The 22,912-nt window shown below is 40.1% G+C and overlaps 1 protein-coding gene across 1 annotated transcript in view; it reads left to right on the top strand.

The window, feature by feature from the left end:
- Positions 1–22,912, top strand: part of AGBL1 (ATP/GTP binding protein like 1) — a 492,407-nt gene that overhangs the window by 242,180 nt on the left and 227,315 nt on the right. Inside the window, exon 18 of the mRNA XM_039245764.1 lies at positions 14,262–14,442. Coding sequence (XP_039101695.1) covers positions 14,262–14,442 — 181 coding nt within the window. The remainder of the gene's footprint in view (positions 1–14,261; positions 14,443–22,912) is intronic.

Here is a 22,912-nt window from a genome sequence, read left to right on the forward strand (position 1 = left end):
AAAAAACAGCCATTTGGCAACAGCCAGTACTGATTGGACCCCACCCTGAGTGGTCTGTAGGTGACCGTGTCCTCCTGGGACCTCTTGGGGCTTGAAGAAGTTAATGTTGTCCTCTGGGCAGCACTCATTCTACTGGGGAGGTCAGGGAGCAGAGGAGCCGGTGCCCTGGGGTAAACCAGCAGATCCCTGGCAAAATTGCAAACATCCCTAACTGAGATCAGCTGATAGATGGGGGGGGGGGGGGGAGGTGAGGGCTGCAGCATCTGTCTGCAATTTTCCTGATGCTATTACACACTTCTCCCAAGTGACTGTCATTTCTGTGTATAGTAAATTCCTCAAACCCAATCCAAATACTCTATTATCATACTGTATATATTATGTATCATTATAGCACAGATGTATTATTTTTTATTTCCAGCATATTATAATATAACAAAATCTCCTAAAAACTCTACAGTTTGATGCAGATGAGGAAATGCAGATGAATTTTTTCATATTTATGTGGAGTCTAAAATTATTACCTCGGCCTCGATTACACCACTTCCTTTTGGTTATCTGAAAATTGCCCAGGAATAGATTTCCTGATTTTCTCTTCATTTATACCCATTATCCAAACCCACTTTTTTTTTTTTAAATAAATAGTTCAGAGACAGAAGAGTACAAAGTAAGAGGGCGAGATTGCCCTTTGCAAAGAAATATGAGCTTGTAAAACTTCAAAATTGAATTGTTTCTTGAGAAAGAAGGCAGTGAAACAGAATGTTTTGTTTGGGGAGGAAAAGCCTTATTTTATTCATTTCCTCAGTGTCTTGACTATATTCCATTGGAATATAATAAGCGTTCACCATTAAGTGTGGTGAAGGGTTTCAGCTAAGCGAGTCGATGGAAGAGCGAGGGCTGGAGTGATCAGGTTCATAGTCTAAGCCACGTGAGGCTGTTGAACAGCTACACGTGATTTGTCTGAGTTGAGATGTGCTGAAATACACACCAGACTTCTGATGACTTAGTACCAAAAAATGTAAAATATTCCACTAACCATTTCCCTATTGATTATACACTGAAGTGGTAATATGTTTTGATCTGTTGGGTTAAATACAATTTATTATTGAAATTAATTTTAAGAAAAATGTAGCTAGGAGGAAAAACAATCTTGTACCATATTGTTGCATCATATTTTTGCTAGATGGGGAGAGCTTTGCTGCTCAGAGTGTGATCTTTGGATCAGACACCTTGGCACTCCTCAGGAGCTTGATAGAAATGCAGGATCTCAGGCCTCACTCCAGAGTCACTGAAATAGAATCTGCTCTGTAACAGGCTCTCTAAAGGTTTATACCCACAATCCAGTTGGAGAAACGCTGCTCTAGTTGAGGGGGTTTCCAAAAGGCCAAAGTTCTTCCTCTCCCAATAAATAACTATTTCCCTTGGAAGAGCTGGAGATTCTTTGAGGATACATACTCTGCCTAAAACTCCTCGGTGTCCTCAGTGTTTGATGTAGTGCTTGGTACACAAAAGTTGCTAAGTATCGAATAAAGGAATGGATGTCTCATCCTGCCTATTACTTCACAGATGGAAACTTTCATAATGGTCACACAGAAGGAAAGAATCAGATGGGTGACCCCTATTGAAGGCTGATAATGTAAAGGGATCTGTGTCCTTGTGACATCGTTTTGATATCTGAAACACAGCGCAATGTGTTGTTCTTATATGTGAGGACCCAACTGGCCTCCCTGTCAGGGCTTTGAAAACAACATTCTGACTGCGGTTTGGAAAAATCTTTAAAAAAATTTTTTTTAATGTTTTATTTTTGAGACAGAGACAGGGCATGAACAGGGATGGGGCAGAGAAAGAGGGGGACACAGAATCTGAAGTAGGCTCCAGACTCTGAGCTGTCAGCACAGAGCCCGATGTGGGGCTCAAACCCCTGAACTGTGAGATCATGACCTGAGCCGAAGTCAGATGCTCAACCGACTGAGCCACCCAGGTGCCCCTGGAAAAATATCTTTAATGGAGTAAAAGTACAAATTAGATCCTGGTACTGCCTTGATCAAAGCCTCCCTGGGTTTTCATCACAAGCTCAGTGTTTCTCCATAAGATTCACATAATCTGGCTCTTCACACCCTCTGTGCAGCCCTGCGTAACTCTATGTCTTGTTTCCTGCATCCAAGGAGGTCTATGCTTAGGTGTCAAATCCTCAGAGGACCCTGTCTTTTTATTTTAATGTTTATTTATTTTGAGACAGAGAACAAGAGTGATCAGGAGAGGGGCAGAGAGAGGGAGACAGAATCTCAAGCAGGTTCTGCATTGTCAGCCTGGAGTCCAGTGTGGGGTTCAAACACACGAACCATGAGATCATGACCTGAGCCGAAATCAAGGGTCAGACGCTTAACTGAATGCGCCACCCAGATGCCCCAGAGAGCCCTGTTTTGATCATTATTTCTAAAATTTTCTTTTATTTAATGTTTATTTGTTTTGAAAGAGAGACTATCAGGGAGAGAGGGAGGTAGAGAGAGAATCTTAAGCAGGCTCCATGCTCAGTGTGGAGTCTGACCTGGGACTCAATCCCACAACTGTGAGATTATGACTTGAGAGCCAAAATTATTTTGAGAGAGTGAGTGAGCAGGGGAGGGACAGAGAGGGAGACAGAATCCCAAGCAGTCTCTGTGCTGCCAGCATGGAGCCCAAAGGAGGGCTCAAACCCACCTGGGATCATGACCTGAGTCAACATTGAGAGTCGGAGGTTTAACCAGCTGAGCCACTCAGCCACCCCTTGATCATCGTTTGTAAAATGATGACCCCACCCCTCCTCTGGATTCTCTGTTGCCTCTCTCTGCTTTATTTTTTTCCCTAGTACCAACTTGATAAGGCAAGCTGCTGATGACTAGGACTTGGACATTTCTCTGGTGTAGCTCCAGGCCCCATTATAGTTCCTGGTGTGTCTTAAGAGCTCAATGAATACTTGTTGAATGAATGGATGATTTTTAGAAAGAAAACCAGTGAATTAATATGCTATGACACAGCTGGGCATGCAGGGGTTAACTACAGGAAATAATAGCAGTTAATTACAGCCACCTACTCAGCAAACGTCTTCTGAACACTGCCAGTGTACAGTGTTAGGAAGAGAGAAATAAGGCACAGGAACTAGAGGGAATGGCTGGGACATGCTGGGTTTTGGGCAACAGTATGAAGCAGAGGGAAGAGAATTTGGTTCAGGAGTGATGGGAAACAGGACCAGATGGTCTGGCCGAGGCCGGCTGGTGCGGCTTTCAGTGGCAACTCTGTGAGGAATGCGGACTCCAGCACAGTTTATTATGTGGAAGGTGATGCTGTCAGATTTGGGGTTTTCTGTTTGTTTTTTGATCACTTGGGCTGCTGTGTGGCTGGAGCAGATGGTGAGGAGGAGGGTGTATGCCTGTGGAGAAGCAGCAGGAGGGGTGGATGATGGAGAGAGCGAGAGCAGGAGTGAGGGAGGGTGGGGCCTTGAAGGCCTAGGCATTAGAGGGAAAACGTTGTGCTTTAAAATTGCCCTCCCTGCTGTGTGTCATACTTAACCATCTGAAGAAGTTTCAGAAAGTTCAGGAAAAGAGTCACGGGCTGCCAGTGACGAGATTGTGACCCTCCCATCAGTTTCTATAGCTCATCTGTGCGAAGGGCCTGTGGTCAGCCCTCACACCATGGCTTCCTCCCTGCAGCTCCGAGATTCCTCAGTGAGGTATCCAGGGACATGAGCGTCTCCTCTCCCCACACTGTCATTGCATGTGTGCTCACGTCTCCTTGGTGGAAGGTAAGACATCTCTTCACAGAAACAAGTCAGAGCTTCATGGACTGTGTTCTTCCTTTGAGGGTATGGAGTCCCTCCTCAGGCTTTGCTTTTTTTTCCCTTTGTTTAAATGTTTTCCTTTTTTTTTTAATCTTAGCACAAGAGAGAGCAAGTGTGAGCTGGGGAGGAGCAGATAGAGAGGGGGACACAGAATTTGAATACAGAGCCTGATGCAGGGCTCAAACCCATGAATCGTGAGATCATCACCTCAGCCAAAGTCAGACGCTTTACCGACTGAGCCACCCAGGCACCCTCATTCAGGTCAATTTCTTATTCTGATCGTCTTTGAGCCAGGAAGATCATAGCTCAAGGGTTTGGAAAGGAGGGCATGAAGGCAGACAGAACCCGCACCGCTGGGAAGAATCGTGGTCATGGGCAGCAAGAGAGACCCAGTCCACCCTTGGCTATTCTAAATTTTTTTAAACTTTTTTTTATTTTTAAGAGACATAGAGAGTATGAATGGGGGAGGAGCGGAAAAAGAGGGGGACACAATATCAAGCAGGCTCCAGGCTCTGAGTTGTCAGCACAGAGCCCGATGTGGGGCTCATACTCACTGACCGTGAGATCGTGACCTGAGCCAAAGTCAGACGGGACCGAACCCCCCAGGTGCCCCACCCTTGACTGTTCTGGAGCAGTGGACCAGTGGACCGTTCTATTAGCAGTGATTACCTGCACTCTTTCCTTGCGTGGCCATCTGACTTCTGACCACTTCACCACTTACAAGCACTTGCATCTGAATATTGGAAAAAAGCAGAAAAAGAGCTGATGCTTTGTGTCATTTTGCTTCTTGTTAGGGGCTCTATTAAAATAATACAGGAGAATAGAATAGAACCAAAGGAGACTGAGACTATTGGCTGAAGCGTTTTATTTTCTTCTCCTGTATTTCAGTTGCCTTTGACGATCATTGATCATTGAATTTAGGGCGACAAAGACTTAAGAAAGCCTCACTTTATAGGTCAGGAACTGAGATTTCAAAAGGGTTTAATTTTCCTAAATCCATTCATCAGTATGAGGCAGAACCAGGCTGCCTGGTTCATAATTTGTGTGGTATTTGACTTCCCCACACTATATCATGTATTGTCTCCATAGGAATCATTTCAGCCTTCCTTGTAAGTGCACACACAGAATAATACATGGTCAAATGAAAAGAATATTAGATTTTGATTCAGAGCACCCCAGTTCTTGTCTTGCTTTCGCTTCTTCTAGCCTTATAAACAAGAGAATACCTGTCTTCCTGCTTCACAGATTTACTCTGAGAACCAGAGAAATGATGCCTTCTCAGTTGCCAGGTTCTATAGCAATGTCATCAGTGTGTTTCCATATAATCTCACACATTTAAAAAGCCCCAGTTATTGGTTAATCTATCAGAGATCCAGCAGTTATAATAACATTGAATGAGATTAAAGGGTTCTTTTAGTTCATATGGTGGAGGAAATTCTAAGAAATTAGAAATGTATGAGGAATAAGTGATATAATCTTTGGAAAGAACGAGATGCTTCATTATTTGCAGATGTTGGGATTGTCTACCTGGATATTTCAACCTGGTCAACTGCAAAGTTAACAGAAGAAGTATAAGAAAGTTCAAGAACTTGAAAATTCCAATGAAAACATTCTCCCTTCTTTTGGAAACCATGCAAAAAGAAAACGTGTAACAGAAAACAACAACACACAGTCTTATTTCTGCAAAACAAGGAGACAAACTTCTCAGTACTTGCAGGCTGTTAAAATCAGCCAAGTTCCTGTAGGATCTTGGTGGAAGGAATATGGAAAGAAATGGAAAACAGAGTTCTGCTTCAAGAGCACTATGTTCCTATACTCAGAAAAAATACTTTACAGATCTGAAGATGAGATGAATTCATTTTCAGATAAATGAAGGAACCACAAAAGGGGGGAATATTCCATTTTAGCAGATCCGTTCTAGAACCAATACTAATGGATGATTTTTCAGGCAGAAAGAAAACGAACTAGATGCTGTAAAGGGTGAAGAGTAATTTTTAATTATATAATTCAATATAAATTAACACCATGTAAATGTTTTGTGAATTTTAAGATTTATAGTGGGAAATAAAATATAGTAGATTAGGGGTGCCTGGGTGGCTCAGTCAGGTAAGCAACCAACTTTGGCTCAGGTCATGATCTCATGGTTTGTAGGTTCAAGTCCCATGTTGGGCTGTGTGCTGACAGCTCAGAGCCTGGAGGCTACTCTGGATTCTGCATCTCTCTTTCTTTCTCCCCCTCCCCTGCTTGCACTCTGTCTCTCAAAATAAATAAATGTTAAAAATTTGTTTAAAAAATTATAAAATATAGTAGACTATATCATATTATGATAAATCAAAGATGTGTGTTATAATCTCTAAAATAACTGAAGAATACAAGACATATAACTACCATGTTATTAATGAAGAAAAAAGGAACAATGAGAAAAAAAATATGCGATCAGTCCAAAGGAAGACAAAGTAAGACAGAAAATAGATTATATAGTAGTTAAGGTGAGTGGAGAACAAATAATGATAGCATTAACACACATATATCATTAATTGCATCAAATGTAAACAGACTAAATACTCCAGTGAAAAATAAATAACATAATATTAGAGTGAATAAAATACAACATCCAATTAGTTGGTACTTCCAAGAAATAAATGACTGATGAAAAATTGTAGAAAGTTTGAAGGTAAAGGGATGAGACAAGATACACGTTATAAATACTAACCAGAAGAAATCCAGTCTGTTTGTGGACAAATGAGAAGCTAAGGCAAAATGCTTTAACAGAAATAGATACCTAATGACAAAAAAAAAAAAAAAAAAATCCAGTTAAGATAACATAACGGCTCTAATTATGGAATCATAGAATAAGGAGACATCGTATCAGAGAAGAATATATAATATATGAAAAACATATGGGGCACCAGGTGGCTCAGTTGGTTGAGCATCTGACTCTTGATTTCAGTTTAGGTCATGATCTCACAGTCATGGGATCCAGCTCTGTGCTGGGTTCCACGCTAAGCATGGAGTCGGCTTGGGATTCTCTCTCCCTTTCTCCCTCTCCCCTACTTGCACGCATTCTCTCTCTCTCTCTCTCTCTCTCTCTCTCTCCCTCTTTCTCCTCCCTCATCTATATCTCACAAAGAGAAAGGAAAATATGACTAACCTGATATAATTGGTGCATGTGGAACATTACACTCAACAGCATTCTTTTAAGCACATGGATAATTATAAAATTTTATCATATGCTAAGCTAATGCTCTAAATATCATTTCCAGTAATTTATAAAAGAAAAATATTAAAGCCAAAGAATGTAGAAGGAAGGATAAATACAAATTATGAGAAGAAAAGAATGAAAGCAAAAAGGATTATAAAGTAGTCTTTTGGAAAAAAATATGTCCTTTTAGAAAATGATTAAGGAAATAAAACCTGTATCATAAATTAAAAAAAAAAAAGACCATCACTAGGGATTCAAAGATATAGTAAGAGGGATTTAAAACAACTTTATGCTCAGTGTGGTTTTGATTTGTATTTCCCTGATGAGGGGGGGATGGGCATAGAGGAGGACACTTATGGGGATGAGCACTGAGTGTTTGTGGAAACTAATTTGACAATAAACTATTTGTAAAAAAAAAAAAAAAAAAAACAACATTAAAAAAGTTAAAAAAAAAAAAAGAGTATACTGATCTTGATGAGTACTGAGCAATGTACACTTGGTGATTTATTATACTGCACACCTGAAACTAATAACACTGTTAATTATGCTTCAATTAAAAAAGAAAAAACTTTATGCTAACAAATTTGAAAATAACCATTTTCAATGCAAAATTTCAGGAAAGTATAATTACCAAGACACACCCAGTTGACAAAAAAAATGCCTCAAGGTTTGGAGAGGAAAAATAAAACTTGTGATTTGCAGAAGATAAAATTTAATGTGTAGAAAATGCTAAAGGATATTATGGGAGGGAAAATGTGATTCTAAACTTTCACATCATATCATAACCCAAAATTAACTTCAAACATCTAATGTAAATAGATATAAATGTAAAACTTAGACCCAATCTTACAGAAGGAAACTATTATCACACTGAATTAGGCAAAGATTTCTTAGATGAAACACAAAACATCTAAATTACAAAAGAAAAAAGTACATTTGTTTGACTTTATCAAATAAGTAACTTTTGTGCTTCAAGATACATAGTCCAGAAAATGAAAGGTTAAGCAAAGCCTTGGAGGAGGATTTACTGAACATGTCTGCCAAAGGACTGCATTTAGAATATAAGAAGAACCCTTCAAACTCTAATAAGACAAACAACCTGATTTTAAAATGGGCAAAAGATTTAAACAGGTACTTTACTTAAGAAGGTATGGAAGTAGCTAAAAAACACCAGAAAGTTTCATCACTAGTTGTCAGGGAAATGCAAATGGAAACAACAGTTAGACACTAGTACCTCCCTATTAGAATACCAAAAATGAAAAAGCATGATAATATTAAGGGTTGGTCAATACGTGGATCAATTGGAACTCTCAGGCATTACTGGTGGGCATGCAGAAAGGTATAGACTCTTTGGGAAACAGTTAGGCAGCACCTTGTAATAACTTACTATAATGGTGACCTTACCATAATATGCACAAATTCTATATTCACTCCAAAGAAAAATGTGTGATTATAACAGCTTTATTCATAATAGTCTTAAAGTGGAATTAATGCAAAAACTTACCAGTGGGTGAGTTGATAAACCAATGCTGGCATATCCTTTGCTTTGTGGCATACTGGAACATAAATCCCTGGCTCCAAGGAACAGAGTATTGATGTAAGTGCGTGCAACAACATGGATGACTCTCAGAAAAGTATTCATGTTTTATGTGAAAGAAGCCAGCCAGAAAGGCTATATCTCATTTGAATCAATTCTTATGAAATTCCAGAGCAGACAACGCTAATGAGACAAAAAGCACATCATTGGCTGCCAGAGGCTAGGGATAGGTGAGGGAACTGCCTGCAAAGGAGACTGAGGGGGATTTTTGTGAGGTTAATAATGTTCTATATTGTGATGATTGTGGTTTCACAGCATTGAATACATTTGTCAAAATTCACTGAATTGTAAAATTGAAATTGGTGAAATGTATTGAATTGAAATCATACTATAGATAAAGCTAATTAAAAAAGAGATGAAGCACACAGTGCAGAAAATGTACATGGTATGCCTCCTTTGGTGGGAAACATTAGTCTTTTCTATAATGGATAACAATTTTCCACCATACCTGATTTCAGATTTTCTGTTTTTGGAACCTTCTTTCATTGACATTTTTTTTTCCATGTCTGTTTCCTTGCACCTTCCTCACCCGCTTCCTGTGTGAAGGCCAAGGTAGTTGGCTTGACTTTGGAAATCACAGTCTACTCTTGCGGCCCTTTCTCCCACCCCTTTACCCCAGTATCTGCGTCTTCAGCTCCAGTGAGAACTCCTGTCCTATCACACCCTAGCCTACGAATTTTCGACAGGGCTTCCCCAACTTGCAAGATTGTTTCCCATCTCCTTAGCATGGGTTCCATGGTCTGCAGACACAGGTGCAAACAGCTTTGTGGCTCCACTCCCATTTTACCTTGCGTACAGCTTGTGCTTCAGCCACATCACATCACTTTGCTTTTCTTCAGGGGTTATGTGCTCTGTGACCTTGTTATTTTGCAAATGCATCTACTTAGCCTTTTTGTATAACCTCCTTCCTTTCTTTTCTTCATCTGGCAAGCTCTTACTCAACCTGGGCAAACCAGATCCGATGTTACCTCTTCTGTGAAAATCCATTTCTTTCTCCTCTGTGGTTTACTATTTGCAAATACTTTGCTTGTGAAAACTGAGATATGATTATGATTCTCTGAAGAGGAGAGCATTCTGGATAGGGATATAGTGGACATAAAAATTACCAAAATGACTTCTACCCACAGAGGTGTCTTGTGTATAGATAGATAACTTTAAGTAAGTGGGATAACTACACACAAAATTGGATCCACTATGATGAAGCTTTCTGGCCTGTATTTTGTATTTGTCACTCATCATTATGTCATGGATGCCTTCTAATGTCCACAGAAAGAGATCTGTGTGCCATTTTAACAGCTGCATAGGACTCTATTTTATGTATCCTTAACTCGTTTTATGTGGGTGCACATTTAAGTCATTTCCAGTTGATCATACTATTATAAATAATGTTGTAACGAGCATTCTGCTGTGCTTTGAAAATGTCTTGACCGATGTCCCTGATCACACTGGATCATGATTATTTGTGTGCTTGTCTTTCCCACCAGACTATTATTAGTTCCCTGAGGGCAAAAACCACTATTTCTCTTGGAGCCTTCAGAACCTTGCAGAGTTCCAGTAGGAGTTTATATATTGTTGAAAGTAAAAATAGGAATAACTGGAAGGATGTTTATAGAGTTGGGTGCACATGTGTGTCATGTGTCTTCGGTTCTTACTCAGGTTTTCACTGGCCATGAGCCTGATATCTCCTAGACATTATATAATCCCCTACTTGTTTCTAACCTCTTTTTTACAGACGGTATTACCACTGACATAAATTCAATACCAAGCTTTAAGAATGAACATATTGTCAAACCATGACTCCCCCATAGACTTTGATGACCTCTGGAATAGATTTTACAAATTGCAGAGAAGAAAGAATGCAGATACCTGATACTCTTTGCCCTACCTTAAGCAGAAATGAATTTTTGACACCGAAATTGTCAATAACAAGAAAAAACTCTTGGTATGCGTGTCACATACTATTTACAGCTGTTGTCTGTTACAGGTTCTCTGGAGCACCATTTGCTGCTGCAACTCAATGGTCTCATAAGTTTAGCTCACCAATACAGCTGTAAAATTGTCTTCAATCACAGAGAGGAAAAGAGAAAAATCAACTAGGAATGGCTAAAATGTGCTTGTGTCTTCATGGGAACCCACTGTTTTCCCCATTTGCTTCATCAAGATGCTCAGAAGAGCCTGTTGGGTCTTATGGTGTATTACAGTATAGCAGGTTATCAACCCCACTCTCCAAAGGAAAGGGACATTGTGAACATCACTTTGCAAGGGCCGCATTTGGTTTATTGACTAATGCACTGAATTGTACTGGGTATCAGGCAATGGGAGCCAACTGGCCCAGACAATGAGGGTGTTCAGTTGGTATTGGAAATTTACAAGAGCTTAAGTTCTTTTTTATTTCTTCTTTGAGGGCTGGGAGCACTTACTATTGTTGTTCAATATGCTGTAAATGAACTTAGTTCAAAAACCACAAAGAGTGATATGGAATTATAGAACTGAAAATAGGCTGCTGATTGTGTACAAATTCATCAAGGCTCTTTCTCAATAAGCTTTTTATTGGAGTGCCAATGCGAGTTGATTTGGAAAGAGTGAGATGTGATTGTGAGCAAATGATATAGGGGACAGGCTGGCCTTCAGTTAGGTTCAGCTCTGCTCGGCCAGCTAACTGTATATCTCTTTCCCTCCCTCAATATGCTTATTTAGTGAGCTCCAGTTAGCAAATCATTAGCCTTACTTGCTGGATGCGCAATCCAATACTCAATTTCATCAGAAACTTCATAACTCATTTTGTAGAAAATGGTGGGGCTGGAATTTGAACTCTGGAAATTATGGCTCTAAAAGTTGTTCTTTACTTCAACAGACCATTCTGTCATTGACTCAACAAATGCATGAGCTTCCATAACATCAGAATGATTTTATGAAGCACAGGTTTCTGTATGTCTTTCTCCTGCTGAAAAACCACTGTGGACTCTCTGCTTCTTAAAGTAGTGGTTCTCTCTTGTTCCTTTATGGGATGTGCATATCAAATAGTCTCATGATGACTCTCTTGCATTCTTTCCTCCCCAGTCCAGAAAGCACACATGACTCCATGCCATTCAAAGTAATGTTAGTATATAAGGATGACTTTAAAACCAATCCTCTATTTATATAAGTTAGGCTAGAATGTAGCCACATGTATTGGAAATGTGATTATTATTGCCTAGCCAAATAGTGTTGTCTTGTTCCTCAAAAATCCAGAAACAGGGAAGAAGCTCACTGGCAGTGTAGGGTAGCTACTTAGGAATTTTTCAAGAACCCAGGCTCTTTCCCTGTTTACAGTCACAAAGCATGTGATTTTGGTTCTCAAGTGAACTTTCTCACCTGAAAGTATCACGTCTATGTTTAACGAAAGAGGAAGAAGAGGAGCAAGGAAAAGAGACAAAGACCAAGACAGATTTGCCAAGTGAAACTGTCCTCTTCAGTCGGTTTTCCAGAAAGACTTATCTGCTGCTAACATTTACATCTCATAGGCCACAATTCTGTCACTTGGCCACTCTTCCCTACAAGAGGATCCATGAAGTTTGGTGTTTAAATCTAGGCACATCCTTTCACCCCCAGAATTGAGTCTGGTAGTCAAAAAGAAGGGGAGAAGGCTACGGGACAGACAACAGCAGTTTATGCCATGTGTATAGTGGTTCTTCAGTAGACCCCTGCACTGGCCATGCCATACCAACGAGACTCTGACTCCATGGTTGAGAACTTCTAATCTATAGAATAAAGTCTAAATCCCTACATAAAATACATTAGGAAGACCTTACTAGTTTGATACCAGCCTCCTATCCTAAATTCATGTGTTACTATCCTCAATCCTTTGTTTCAGCCACTCGTTTCCTTTATTCTTAACTGTCCCAATTTTTACTTTTCTGTGTTTTTTGCATGTACCTTTTTCTTTACTTGGAAAATATTTCCTTACCTTCTCTCCTGTAGGATGATACTCATTCTACAAGACTCAGCTCAGATAGCATCAGACCTCTGGAAACACCCTTCCCTCTCTAAGTCAGATCTGTTTTTGGTACTTGATGTACACTTCCATTAGTGCACTTGCCATTCATTATTTGCTCGTGTTTGTCACTACCGGCAAAGGCTATGGCCCCTTACATAACAAGGACTCTAATTTATTCAAATTTTATATCCTGTGGCTCCTATAGTTCCTGGAATATGCTCAAGACACCTGCTTAGGGAAAAACAACCCAATATTATCCTCAGTATGTAAATGAACCTTAAGGGGCTGACCTGATCTGCTCTCACCATAGGCAATAAAAATGTACTGACCTCTGCTCCTCAAACCTAGGTCTCAATCTTGTCAACAGATAGTAGTTTTTGTCCTAATTGATGATGATGATAATATAATTCATGATTACCTGTCCTTTAGATCTGTTACTGAGTGTTATTCAGTTTTCACTTTCAATGTACCGAACTGGAGACACAGTGTGTTCCCTCAAAAAAGAAAGAAAGCCATATTTAACTTAGTGATTTGAATGATATGGAAAGAAATGATTAGTTTAACTTTTAGGCTGCTTAGTGCCGGGGTATTTATTCTTGGCAAATGCTTAGATCTTGTCATCCAAGTGGGTTTAGGAGCAATAAGGAATTGGGTGAGGCTACAGAAGGAAAGGAGAGTCAGAAACACACACACACACACACACACACACACACACACAGTCGGACAAGGGGTTAGAGCAGATGTGGTGAACTTCTGGTGTCATGCCACATCTTCTGCCCTCTTCCCCAGTGATAGACACCACTAATCAATCAAAATGTCTTTTACCTGAGCCAAGATATGGTCCCAGAATATACCTCAACATTACAACGGTCCAGATGTTTTCTAGCAACAAAGGAAAAACCCCATCTTTTGCTCATCAATGCATTCTCCATAGTGTCTTCAGATCAATATGCTCCCTGTTATTGAGAAGACAGTGTTTTTCTGATTCCTTCTGAAAGGAAAGTATTGTAACACCATGATTGAGTTGGAGTTGTCAAATCTTATGAAATCTTTCTCAGAGTTTAAGTGGAGTGTCTTACAGACATAAAGTTCCCAGCACAAGTTCTATCCTTGAATCCCATTTCCACTGGGGAACAAGAGGGACCCTCTTACCCACAGACCTCATAATTGAGGTGGAAGAAACTAACCTGTAGTGAATGGTGAGCAATGTTCCAAGTACCATATTTACATCTTTCTCTTTTTATAATAACCACACAAGATCAATATCATTGTCCCCATTTTACAGATGAGGGATTAAATTATTCACTCAAGGTCTTAAAACTGATAAGATTTAATTTCAGATCTGTGACATCCAGCACTGTGCTATTGGATCCTAGAGAGTTAATTGTTCCTTTGGTTATCTTGATGAAATCTGCTTCTTATGTTCTTTTCATGCCACTAAGTACTTACGCTTTTGATAACAGCCGTGAGCTTTAAGTTTATATTTTCTTGAGTCTTGCAGACTATAGAGACAGATGGAAAATGGATAAGTGTAGATCAGATATGTATGGGAAACAATCAACCTATTTTGGACTTGATGCCAGTCAGGTATAATTCTGACCCATGGAAAATTGTCTTGTTGGAAATGGAAAGTGTACTTAGGTTTAATTTTCTTGTGTTCCTTTTTCTGCAGGGCAGCGCCCATACCAGGTGATCACTGCCCGAGTGCACCCAGGGGAAAGCAATGCCAGCTGGGTGATGAAAGGGGCCTTGGAGTTCCTGGTCAGCAGTGACCCTGTGGCTAGACTCCTGAGGGAAAACTTCATTTTCAAGATCATCCCCATGCTCAATCCCGATGGTGTCATCAATGGCAAGTATGTCAGGCACCCAGCTCAGCTGGGTCCTCATTTATGTCACCATTGTGACACATTGTGTCTCTCAGTGGGTGTGATTGGAGAGGCCATACTCTGGCAGAAATAAATCCTCTTGGGCTTCTGTTAGCTGGTACAAATGACAATGTACTCTCCACACACAATGATGTTGTATCAGTTTTCTTTGAATAGAAGGGCATAGACCCATAGGCACTTAATTCTAGAGGAGTCCCTAGAAGTAATCTGGTCTAATAGTCTTTTTTTTTTTTTCTTTTAGAAAAAGGAGAAAATGAGTGGGCATGGTGATCAAGTGATTTGCCCAGGTCACATGCTAGGTCAGTGGCAAAGACAAAACTCAGATTCTGATTTCATCGCAGTTAAGACTAGTACTTAATTTACTTACTGATATTTACTACAGAGAAATCTTTATTGAGTTGTATTGTACTGGGTTCTGTATATAGCTCCAGTAAGGGTGTCACCTTATCTGAATGGATGACTGGCGGGGTTGAAAGTGACTGTGAAAGCAGATGGAAGGGGTGGTGCTCCTCATAGTACTCCTCCATGCCTTCAGAATACATTAACAGGAAAGATGAAGTCCAGTGTCTGATGAGGTCTTTTGGAAGGAGCAGCATTTTCAGAGTTTGTGATCTGAAGGCCAGATACCAGAGCAGGTCCCCAGGGTCCCATGGCCAGTGGATAGGGGAGGCAGGATTAATGTTCACAAATTCTCAACCCTTGGGGAAAGAGACTACAGCCTCTTCCCGTGGTCACAGAAGTCTTTTTACTATAGGAATGGACATTGGTATCCTGTGAGAAAAACAGAACATAAGATAAATAGAACAATTAAAAGAAAAATAATTGCAGAAGCTATAAATGAAAACAACTTATAACTTAATTGTCGGTATTGGGGGTGGCTGGGTGGCTCAGTTGGCTGGGCATCTGACTCTGGATCTCAGCTCAGGTCTTGATCTCTGTGTTGTCAGTTTGAACCCCGTGTTGGGCTCTGCATTGGAAGTGAAGCCTACTTAAAAAAATGTCAGTATTGAAGAAGCAAAGCACAAGTTTAGAAAACTGAGAAAACAGAACAATATCAAAAGGTGAAACAAGAGGTAAAATGAGAATTATTAAAAATTGTATGAAAAAGAAAACAAAAATTTCAAAGAGATAAAGTTAAAATGGTTTCAACTAAGTAAAGAGACTGTTTTAAGAAAGATAAAATAGTAATTAATTTCTTTAAGAGAAAAAGCAAAATACATGTTAAACAGCTGAGAATAGACTCGCTTCAAAGGAAAAGCACAAAAAAGAATACTGGTAAGTTTAAAAAAATAGAAATATAAAGATGATAAAATATAAAAAGAGGATCAGAATACATTCCAAATGATAAAATATGTTAAATTATGCCAAAATGCAAGCAAGTCAAAACTATAGACTTTAAAAATAAAATTTTAATAGATACCAAAAGAAAAGGAAGAAAGAAAGAAAGAAAGAAAGGCAAAGAAGTTAAGTGATTCATTTGTTCGTAGCAAGTTTCCTGCTTTTGTAGCTCCCAGAATCCCTAGCTTTTGGTGGAGGTTTTTGATGGGCAAAGAGCAGGGTCCTTTGACTTTGTCTATGGTGACTGATTGGCCTTCAAGCACATGTGAGAAGCAAGAGGCCAAGTCTTCCCAGTCAGGAGCATTAATTAGGCCTCTGGAAGAAGTTAGCCTTCGTAGATCTCAAGCTGGACAAAACTCTAGAGCAGTGTTCTCTTCTGGTCCAACAGAAGTCAGTGGGTTCCTCCCACATGCTATGATGGCCCCAGAGAATAGGTCTTTAATTAATTAATGAGTGACTCCTCCCTGTGTGAGGGGCCCAGGATTTCACTAGCAAGCTCTCTCAGTCTAAATGGATGGAAAACAGCTATGCAAGCCATCTTGAGGGGCGTGATCCCATTTCAGCATGCTCGCATCCAAGTTGGCTCTTTTCTAAAGTTTCTCTTTCCATTGAATTTTCTGGGGACTGGTAGAGAATGGAAAGAGTGCTGGCCTTAGGGTTATAACCCTATTTTGGAATCTGGCTCTTCCCCTGACCTACTGACTTTTCTCTTCTGTTGGAAGAATAAGGTAACATGCTCCCTATTGACCTGCCTGGGAAAATGTCTCATAAGCCTAATGCAGTATTCAAGCTCAGGGCTAAGTATTATAGTTTCTTCCATTTCAACTGCTCACACCTCCAAATGAGGGGCTTGATCCAGGTCTTTGTCTGAAAGGTTAATGTGGTCTTAGTCACAGAGTGTCCTCCTGGCCTGGACACCTTTTCGTCTCACAGCTGGCTGTTTTGGACTCCCTAATGGCAGACCAGCTTCTTCTCAGTGACACCACCATTCATCATCATTACCATTATTTATTATGATTAAAATTACCCTTTATTTTTTAATGTAGCATCTTTCATCATGGAGCTCAAGGCACATCATAGATCACTTGGATCACTCCAGCAATTTTGGCTGGAAGGGACATGGAAATCATAGTGTTATTCTACTGATAGGAAATCCGCAGGCTATAGCACATCACTAGCAAAGACTTGAGACTGCAATGGATGCATAACATCTCACTGTAAAAGCATGGAAAGGTCTCAGCTCATGAGCCCTTTTGAGAACCTACCAGACATGGTTCATCTAATGTCTCCTTGAACTTCTGTGATTGACATTCCATTTCAGGGCATGTCCATTCCGTTTTGCACAACGAGGTGACTATATTTTCCTGTGCTTTGATCTTTGCCCTGTGAACTTCAAACATTTTATACAGTCTTACCTTGGGATAGCCCATGGATAAAATTGAATCTCCCTTTTACATGCCTTAGTATTCCCATGTGAAGTCCTATCTGAGTTTAATGCAGTTCACCTAAAGGTTGTTTATGTGATATTTTTTCTGATGTACTGATCTTCAGCAGTTTTCTCTGGGCACATTTTAACTAATAGATTTCTTAAAGGTAACTGAACTGTCCTGTGTGTCATCTGAACAGCAAAGAAACCATCTTTGCATGAAGATTAGAGAGCCTAGATCAAAGTTTGGTACTTAGCTTACTACATTGTACTCTTTTTTCACAAATAATCATGGGCCCCCATGGAGAATGTAAGAATGTGTAAAAGTAGAGTAGTTGTCTTTGTGGTGATGGTAATGGAGCCTCTGCGGATGGCTGAGAGGTTTTGATAACAGTGGTCAGAGAGACAAAGCCCATGTTTTCCAGCAATAATACAGTGGGTCTTGCCAAGGCAAAATCTCTTAGCAACACACGTCTGTAACAGGAAAACAAAATACAAAAATGGTTTCCAAAAGAAGCGATCTACCATCTTGCTGGCCTGGTTGATTATATAGAATTGGGCTGAGTTCTAAGTAATCCAGGAGGATCATTGACTCTTAAAACTCTTTTCTACATGGAATAAAAGGCCAGGGGTTCAACAAATTGGGTGAGGGCAGAAGTGATAATGGCGGCTTGGTCAGAGTGTGAAGTGGGGAAAAGGGAGGTGATTCTTTAATAGGTTGGCATGACATATAAGTGAGAGGTTGAAGAAATCTAGCATGGTTTCCAATTTTTGGACTTTTGTTGTTGGGTATAATGTAGTGACAAAATAATTTTTATAAAGTCAACACACAGCCCAGCATTTTATTCACAGGAGAATTGGAGTATATTGATTCTTAGTATATATACAACTCTACCAACTTGATTTTCTCCTTCAAGGCCATTGTGGAACAGAAACAAACAGTAATAAAGAGCAGAGGGCATACTATGAGTAAACACACCAAGGTATTAAGAAGCAATAGATGAATGCTCTGGGGGAAACAAATGAAACTATAAAAATCAGATAAAAAATCTTGACAATTTAAACTATTTGGGGCCATTTAAAGTTAGTGCCAATATTCTTTTACTCCACCGTGGGTTGTAAAGGCTTTATTTTACTACAATAAGAGAACTCACAGACTTTACCTATAGAAAAAAAAAATCATTCAGATCTTTTATGGGCTGAGAAAGGACCTGTTCTTTTACATAGATTTCTTAGGTAATTGTAACTATGCCCCCAAAGACAAGTCTTCTATCTAATTTCTAGATGGGGAAACTTGAGTACACAGGAGTGAAGTCTTGGGTGGAGTTTAAGGGGCTGGTATTACAGAAACAGGACCAGAACTTCTCTCTGCCCCATACTACTTTTGGGATTTAAGGGATATAAGGGCATTAAAATGAAACAAAAACAAAAACTTAAAATGTTCTAGCTAGGAGGGTTCATATATGTTATTTGGTCCCAGTCCTTCAAATGTTAAGGAAACTGAAACTAAAGAGGTAAAAAATGAGTTATCCCAGATCAGAAAGCTTGTCCAAGACAGGAATGGAATGAGAAATTATCTAGATACCTGAAACACTGAGGTGTTTGTGTACATGGATGTACACAGGTGGGCACGTGTACGTGCGCACGCACACACACACACACCTGTGCCCAAGGTTAGATGGCTAGCTTGTGGCACAGCTGATCTATGAACCCACTCTGTCTGGTTCCATAGCTCATGTTCATTTTGGTCAACCAGCTCTTCCCAACTTTGGATGCAGAAGCAAGTAGGGCCTCAGCGCTACTGACTAATCACCATGTGGTCTCTGAAGTTAGTCTTGTTGATGTGGACCTTCATATCCCATGTGCTGGGGATGAACCTACACACAGCCTTGGTCTTGGACCCAGAATGAATGAACTGGCTCATCCTCATCATCATCAGTCATCTTCCATGGGATCTGAATTTCCAGCCTGTCTTTAGCCTTGACATGGCCTTGCCCTGCCAGCCTTCTCCATTGGAGAACATATCCAGCTTTCCTGTTGCTGCCAGCTTTTGGCAGTAGGTGACACACAGCTAATTTTGGATATTTTTTGTCCTGGAGCCTCCATGCCCATTCTGTAGTATATTTTAATTCAGCTGACTATTTCTGATCACAACGGGCTGATAATTATCTCCATTGGGATCCTTTCAGCGTCAGCAGATCCATGTCTCTTCCCTCCTGTTTGGATATGCTCAGGGCTTCCCTCTAATATGACTTCAACTCTAACCTTTTAATGTATTTCAGATCACTTCAATAGAATCACATTTAGTGGTGGTTGCTTCTTAGACTTTGGGATCTCACAGATCAGTTACATTTAGAAAAAAATGGGCCATAGTAAGTATGTAATTTTATTATTTTCTTTCAATTTACACAAGTAAGAATGGAGGATACTCACTGAGCTCCCTGACAACAGATCGGTGAGAAGTTCCACAGCAGATAGTGCTTGGGCTGCACTATCCCCACCTGCACACAATCATATAAGTAGCCTAGGGTTTGTCTGCTTGGTCTTTAGCTCATGTCAGATCAACGCATATGTGGTGTTTGTACTATGACCCATGGTGCTACTGCCCATGAAGTTTCCCTGTAAGTGTCAGAAAATAGCATTGGTTATTCCCATTGTCAAGCATCCTGGACATGGAACAATAAAAGATGTCTGGAAAATGGGCCTTGAAGGAGAAGAGCTAATTCCTCTGAGCTTGAAATTGGAGAAACTCTGTTCTAACCAGAGGTGGCAGAGGAAAGGTGGCATCTATCATTTGGAGGAAGCCAGAAGAAGGAATCCCTTAAGTGGCTACTTGATAATGAGAACACTTCTACCAATAATCAGTTTTAAATGTTCTATGAGTAGTTATCTTCTTTTGAAAAATTTTTTTAATGTTTATTTTTGAGAGAGAGTGAGAGAGAGAAAGGGGAGGAGGGAGAGGAACACACACACACAGTGGAGGGGCAGAGAGAGAGAGAGACAGACAGACAGACAGAGAATCTGAAGCAGGCTTCAGGCTCTGAGCTCTCAACAGAGTCTGATGCAGGGCTCAAATTCATGAACCATGAGATCATCACCTGAGCTGAAGTTGGGCACTTAACCAACTGAGCCACCCAAGTGCCCCAGCAGGTAGTTATCTTCTGTTATATAATTTATTCTTTAGTAAAGTGTTGATAAGCCTTTCCATCTCTTTTCAGCCATGCTATTGAGATTGATAGAAAGCATCTATGCCCAAGACTGGTGAAGGGGATAAGAGGCAGTCCTACTTAGAGAACTTACTAAGGGACCAGTGAATAACAAATACAATAGATATGTTTCAGAGTTATGCACAGAAGAATTGGGGTATCAAAAAATAAAATAGATTTATTGTTTTCTAATTATAAAAATGGTCCATGGTACAGCCAAGATATTAGATGTTTCAAAAGATGAGATTTGGTTCCCATAGATGGCAGACGTCTAAAAGTTCAGAAAGGGACACAAAAGAAGCCAAGAGACTAATAACTGCAGAGTAAGGGACCACCTGCAAAGGGAGCAGAGAACAGGGGAAAAGGCGGAGTGAATGGAAATGGGGCCTGGAGGGCTCTAACTGGCTGGTGTTTGGAACTCTGAGAAGAGGGTCTGACCTGGCAAGGGCTTCAGTGGCTCAGAGAGGACAGCTGAGAGAGTAGAAGAGTGTAGAGTGACCTGTGTCTGAATGCCAAGGGGACCTGTCTGCCTGCGGCTGTCACCTGTAAGGGGGCAGTGATGGATCAGAGCTTGAGCTAGTTGCCTGCTGCCACTGTAGTCTTAGTAACTGGAACTGGAAAGCAGGGAGGTGGGGGGAAGAGGTGTCCTTTTCTTCCTCTCCCTCCAATACCTCCTGTTGGCAGAACCTACCAGGAAGCCAACTGGCAAGAGAGTCTGAACGTGGTAATTTGCACTTTAGCTGCAGTGTGACAAGGCAGAGAGCTCAGAGATGGTTGGTGAAAAGCAAGAACAGGGGCGCCTGGGTGGCTCAGTCAGTTGAGCTTCTGACTTCGGCTCAGGTTGTGATCTCACAGTTCGTGGTTTGGGCTCTCTGCTGTCAGTGCAGAGACCACTTTTGATCCTCTGTTTCACTTGCTGCCCCTCACCAGAGTTCTCTCTCTCTAATATAAACATTAAAAAATAAGTGGAGAGTGACACCTCACCTTAAAAAAAAAAAAAAAAAAAAGAAAAAAAAACAAGCACAAAGCATCCATTAGCTGAGTTCTAGACATGCACTAGCATCAGGGTTATTACTGTATGTATGTGACTTCTTTGTTTTCAAAAAGTAGAATGGTTTCTTTTATGGTTTCCAATGCAAAGAAAAGAAATGATGCATCATTATTGTAGAAAATTCCAGTGTAGAGAAGTAGCTGAAAGAAGAAACTAAAAAGCACCCAAATTCAGGGCTATTGAGTTGCATTACTTCAAAGGACATTGTTCACATCATTATACTCTCTGGTAATTATACAGCATTTCTGGAATTTCCCAACAAGGGGGCCCTTCCCAAATTAGGCTGCCCAGACATAAACGCTATTGTCAAGTTGGAGAAGATTCTTTTGCCATTTGTTTGTAACTTAACAGCTTCAGGTATATCAGCAATCTCTTTTTAATTATATATAATTATACATTATATGATATATGAATACATATATGTTTATATTACGTATATATTTGTATTATATATTATGTAAATATATTTGCCTAATATGCATATATATTAACTTAAGTAAGATCATATATTTTATAGTAGTTTCTAAACTAACAACATCTTCCTATGGTAAAAAATACAAGCAGCATTATTTGTGTTTTTTCTTATTTTTTTTAACACTTGTTTATTTTTTGAGAGGCAAAGAGAGACAGACTGTGAGCAGGGGAGGGGCAGAGAGAGAGGGAGACACCGAATCTGAAGCAGGCTCCAGACTTTGAGCTATTAGCACAGAGCCTGATACAGGGCTTGAACCCGTGAACTATGAGATCATGACCTGAGCCAAAGCCAGACACTTAGCTGATTGAGCCACCCAGGCACCCCAGGTGTTATTAGTTTTCAAACTAGCACTGTTATAGTATTGATGGGCCTGTAATGAATTTAAACAATTCTCCATTATGAATAATAGAATATTCTTGTTTTCTCTTGGTGAATTTCTCTGGGTATTTCCTTATGATAAATTCTCAAAGCAGTCTGTTGAGTTGAATGTTATGCATATTTTACATTTAATACATATATGACCAGATTATTTGGAAAGTGTGCAAGTATATATTCCCACCTCTAATGGGTGAAAGTACCTGGCCCCCACACTGTTGTCAACACCACATTTTAACAGTCTTTTAAATTTTTTTGCCAATCTGATAAGAGAAAAATAGGATTTTAATTTTGATTTTTTTATACTTATAAAAAAAATCTTACTCCCATTCTGCAGATGAAACACACACACACACACACACACACACACACACACACACACACGCCAAAGATTGGATGGGACACATGAGGTCAACCACATAGCTGATGTTTCGGAGTCTGCAACCAGACTGGCCTGGTTGCAAAGTTCATGTTCGTTCCACTTGGCTGTGAGCTCCACTTACATCAAACCTTCTAGGGAGTCATTTTGGTGACTCTCCTCTTGAAAGTTTTTAGCACGGAGTCTG

This window comes from Hyaena hyaena, unplaced genomic scaffold, assembly GCF_003009895.1.
Source record: "Hyaena hyaena isolate Hyena2069 unplaced genomic scaffold, ASM300989v1 scaffold_266, whole genome shotgun sequence".
Classification (NCBI taxonomy): domain Eukaryota; kingdom Metazoa; phylum Chordata; class Mammalia; order Carnivora; family Hyaenidae; genus Hyaena; species Hyaena hyaena.